This window comes from Cyphomyrmex costatus, unplaced genomic scaffold (assembly GCF_001594065.2).
Source record: "Cyphomyrmex costatus isolate MS0001 unplaced genomic scaffold, Ccosl1.0 scaffold20, whole genome shotgun sequence".
Lineage (NCBI taxonomy): Eukaryota > Metazoa > Arthropoda > Insecta > Hymenoptera > Formicidae > Cyphomyrmex > Cyphomyrmex costatus.
The window spans coordinates 12,619-17,992 of record NW_017276039.1 but is presented as its reverse complement, the minus strand read 5'-3'; the positions used below and the strand labels follow the sequence as shown (position 1 = coordinate 17,992).

Below are 5,374 nucleotides of genomic sequence, written 5' to 3'. Positions count from 1 at the left end.
TATATATATATATATATATATATATAAATTTTATTTTACTTTATCAAGAAAATAAATTTTTAAAACAAAAAAAAAATTAAACGACTTGCAGGTAGCAAACAACCTATAGTACCACGTTTTCCAAACACATCTATCATATAGAAAAGAATCAGCTGAAAGTATCACATGGCGTCGACTTCGAAAAATTCTGGCGCTTTGATAATCCTCGCGCAGATTTGTATGGTCATGTTAATGTTTTGTGTTGTCGAATCCGTGACCGGTAAGTAAGACATAATTTCTATTTTTTGTTGGAGTTTTATTTCTCATACTATTCTCGATTTGTGTAAATTACACACACATTAATCAAAGATTAGAAAAATATTTTAATATGGTACTCCATCTCCATACAAAAAGCAAATATTGTACTCAATTTAAAAAAAAAAGAAACATATTTTAGTCAAAGCTCCTCAGAGTTGCACACCGTCAACCTCGAGGTACGCCGTTAAAAAAAAATATGAATTTAATATTTTTTGATGCTCTAACACATTCAAAAATCACTAAAATTGGTGAGGAACATTTGAGGAACATTTCGACCTTATGAGTGCATCTAATCAAATTTGTTAAAGTGATATTTAATCTTATTGCTTTTTGTTTCTCTCTTCTGTCTCTTTTTCTCCTCTTTCAAAATGTTGATTAGTGCCTCTAAAAATCTTATAGCACATAGACTGGAGTGGGTGCATTTCCCTGTACGTGTGACACACGTGATCTATCATTTGTCATGTTTACGTTCGATGAACAACAGAGATAAATGATACATTTCGCGTAAAACGGAATGCATCCATAGTTAATGAGAAAAAACATTCATTCGATCTACAAGAATTTCTGATATATTTAATAAGATTTAATCGTATTCATCCTTCTAACAAGAATTCTTATTTCTCTATTTTTAAACAGACATGCTATTATACAATAGTTGAAAATATTATAAACCAAGTCCCCTTCTCTTGGCTAATTTTGTAAAGCTAAAGTGAATAAAAATTCTTCTTCTTCTTCACTTGTTACACGTGAACTTTAGGTGATATAATTCGCTAACTTTAAATACTTATAATTCACAAAATCTATTATAGTCTCGATATTTTGGTATTAGAATTTTCATCTCAAAGTGATCACAGAAATCTTCTTTTAAAACTCGTTACGGTCTTTATTGGACACTCTGTATATTAACAACTAGAAATATAACTCCATAAATTGTTTATTCAATATTATGTAATGCACTCATTATTATTCCAGTGTCCTGTCTAAGCTATGGACATTCTTGTTGGGGAGGTATGTAGTAATAGTGTAAATAGTTTTAATATGTATAATAGTAAATATTTTTTTATTTAAATAGTATAATAACAAGTATTTTAATAATTTATCTAATGTTTAATCATTAATGTATTATATATATAAAAATTGTAGCACATGGAAAGCGCGGCAACATTCAAGATATACCTACTAGACGCACTTTGACGGTCAAATCTTTGCTGAATGAATTCCCGCAAGATAACATTGCACCTTTCTCCAAGATGCAATGGATTCTATCCCGTTTGATCACCAAACAGCCCATATTATCATTGATGGATAAATATCACATTAAAGGGGATAGTTTTCCTAAGGATGTCCCATCAAAGTGGAACCACAATATGATACCGCTGACTGATGAGAGCGTTGAGTCAACCAGGTAAATATATTTTTGAAGAAACAAAAATGAAAATATCAAACGATATTTTGGTAAAAGATTGTTTACAAAAACTGCACATACAGCAATTTTTAAATTATTTTTTTGAATAAACCTCAGTGAAAAAATATAATATTTCATAATATGTTACGAAGACTATCTAGAAAATAAGTTCTGTTTTTAAATTTTATCGCAGTTGTGTGATCGTGATGATGGGCATGCGTGCCGTTGTTGATTCGTTCGCAAGAGATTGACACGATTTTCAATTATTGATTTAGTGTATACACATTACACTGTGTGCTTTTAACGTTTTAACAAATCGCGATGCCCGCCGCTTGTGAAAAACGATCTGTGATTCATTTCTTAAATGCGAGAAACATTGAAGCGGCAAAAATTCACCGTCAAATTGGTGAAATACATGGAAAATATGCAATAAGTAATTTAATGACACAGAAATGAGTATAATTTTTTAATGAAGGACGCGAAAATGTGCACGATAAACGGGAACGGGCGACCGTCTTTGGTTAATGACGATTTGATGCGTGCAGTTGAAGAGAAAATTTAAGAGAACAGACGATTTACCATTACGTCTTTCTCCTTGTACCTATTTGCCAGAAATTTCACAAGCGGTAACATTCTATAACAAAGGGATACAACAATTAAATTCTCACGGTCCGATAAGATTTGATATTGTATATTTATTTTTTTTCACAATAGGCCATCGGAGCTTACTTTCTGGATAATCCTCGTAATCTTGGGTCAAATTCTGTCACAAGATGCCTTATATTTGATATAGTTTTTGAGAGTTAAATGTTAAAAAGGATCATTATATATTATATGTATCTCATTTTCATGACATCAAATCTTATGTTAATTTACTCATTTCATTCACATTTTTACATATTCTCTTCATATTTATGGAAAACTGATCGCACGTGATTCTGCAGCCAAAAGTTACAAAAAACGTACACATTTCATTTCCCAGTTGGGAGCAAAAATTGACGATGTTCGGTGCAACTGTATTTTAACTTCATGCGTCGTAATTGCCGCATGAATTGGTTGCATTCAGCAAAAAAAGTAGCTTTGCAATTGTTGTAAATTTTTTTAATATGATTGGTTTTGCCATTAGTTCCTCACTGGATATAAATGTATAAACCTCAAGTAGTCGAAAATTTTTAAAATTAATATCCCTCATATGTAGTACGTAATATAATAGTAATATCACAGCAATATCATTTTTCCATTGCAATATTACAATGAAATCTTGCAAAAATCGCTGAAATATTATTAATTGTAAGATGCAACAGTAATATTACAATGTCCACGAAAACGAATCGCTGCAGAAATATTACTAAATATTTATGTAACATTTATTGGGAAAAATTAAATTAAAATACATCTTTTTTTTAATTTATTGAATGGACATTTTTAATTTTAATCTAAAAATTATTTCATATGATGTTAATTAAAAAACATAATACTAATTGTGAACATATGCAGTAACTATCATAAATAGTAGAAATATAAAGGTTCTAACTTGAGAGCTCCAAGGGAGGTATGAGACGCGCGAAGGGTATTTGTAGGCGCACGAAGGAGTATAACGCGGAGAACTCGGCGGTATCATATGTAACATGATATCGGTGACGATGTTTGGGGGGAAGGATCTTTTGTGGAACCGCCGCCCCCGTCACCTTCCCGCTCCCATCCACCGACCTGCAACCCTTTCTTTAAAGAATAAGCGCCGATGCCGATATTCCAATCGCTAAAAGAAGTAGCAGGACATGCAAAGAAGAAAAGTACAAATTTTTCACGTACTTATTAGGTCGTCCTCCTAGTAGTACCTCTCCCTATCCCTGCACCTACGTTCGATTCTACTTCTCCTCCTCTTTTTGTTCGATCTCCAGCACTGCCGTAAGGAAATGGAATAATTCCACTTCACATTATGGCAATAAAAGAAGCCGAGCAGGAACTCGACTATTTCCTCGGAATCAACCTCAGGTTGATAAAGTCGGGGATTTTTGGGAGGAGACCTTGGGGGTCGCCCTCAGCCTTCTGGACGGTGTCTAAATTTACGTGACTAAATTTGTTGCTTGCGCAGATCAGACTGACACTGAGAAACATTCTTAGCTATAACGAGATCCGGGTTTTATTTACATTATATATATAAAATAAATCGAATCAAATGTGCCACTATGAGGAGATTGATAGTGATATCGCTCCATAATATTGCAGCACTCTTTATACTTTAACAGCGATCAATATTAACCTCCGAATTGTTTAACATCCCACGCGTGTTTCAGTTTTTTCATCTGTTGAGCTAGCAATGCTTAGTTTCCTCCTGGATTGCTAACAGGATTAGAATTTTGCTACCGTATTGGCTGTGGTGCTGACAGTGTTAGCATCCTAGCCAATACGGTAACAAGGATCTAATCCCACCAGCAATCCTGCAAGAAAACAAGCATCGTGTGCCGTCGATTTTTATATGTTCCTTTTTCCTACGCGGACAGCTAACGTATACATACATGATTCGTGATACGGTAAGAGTAGCACCGGTTGCTGTTTATCCAAACAAAAGTACCATAGCGAGGCGAGGTATAAGATAGGACTAATAGAATAGGGAGTAAAGGAATTATATATACATAATATAGTGATGCGAACGAAAATTTTGTTCTCATTTATTACATCGTTTTTGTTTTTATTTACGTACTAAAAACTAAAGCTAAGAGCTTGCAATCGACTAGCTCAGGTTTGTTGAGGATATCGTTATCATGTACAGCGTTCCTAAGATGAGAACATGAGGCAAAGTTAAACTTTAACGGTACAATTTTTTTATCATTTGCATAGCAAATAAATACCTTGAGCCGACAAAGGTTGGCGTTTCCATTGGTCCGCATAAGTCTGAATAAATAATTTCGAGTATTTCCATTGATCGAGTTCTCTCCTTAGAAAATGGGTGGCAATCATGGTTTGTATATATAAGTGTTTTTTAGCACTTTGCTATGCTACTTGGGTAGAGACTTTCAAATACTTATATGGTTTAAACATGAATAAATATGTACTCATAATTTTCTATTTCTGCATTTAACAGTTCTCTTCTAAAAAAAATTATAATATTTAATTTAAAAAATCGCTGTCAGGACCAAATCTGTCTTTAAATTTAGTTTTTCAACTTTTTTTTTGCTATATTTGAAACAAATTCTGTTATAAAATATCAAACTTTTCTACAAATAAATAGAAGATAAAAAATAATTTATCGAATATATCTAATTTAATATACTGTATATGTATGTATATTCTTCTAAATAATCCTATTAAAAGAAAACAGTTTCGTCTTATTTATTATTTATTAATTAATAAGCTGATATAATAACTGATATATATTTGCAGAATTCCATTTAACAATAAAAACGAAGATAATGAGGAAAAAAATAACAATATACAAGGAACGATGCATAATAAGAACGAAAAACTTGAAAACAGCCCAGAAATTTTACTAACTTCCTCTGATGAATACGATAAGTCAAATAATGATCCTCAAAAGATAGATATACTCAAGTTTCTGGTACGTCGCATTATTCTATTAATTATTATCGATTTTTTTTTATAAATTAAGTATTTCCAAAAGTTCACTTATTGATGCTTGTTTAACAATGTAATGTTTGTTTTCAGAATTAA

The 5,374-nt window shown here is 32.2% G+C and overlaps 1 protein-coding gene across 1 annotated transcript in view; it reads left to right on the top strand.

Annotated features, from left to right (window-relative positions):
* The window catches only part of CCHa1 (neuropeptide CCHamide 1), an 8,330-nt gene extending 2,956 nt beyond the window's left edge, over positions 1-5,374 (top strand). Inside the window, exons 2-6 of the mRNA XM_018538966.1 lie at positions 92-259; positions 1,270-1,305; positions 1,441-1,702; positions 5,087-5,261; positions 5,369-5,374. Coding sequence (XP_018394468.1) covers positions 166-259; positions 1,270-1,305; positions 1,441-1,702; positions 5,087-5,261; positions 5,369-5,374 — 573 coding nt within the window. The 5' untranslated portion in view covers positions 92-165. The remainder of the gene's footprint in view (positions 1-91; positions 260-1,269; positions 1,306-1,440; positions 1,703-5,086; positions 5,262-5,368) is intronic.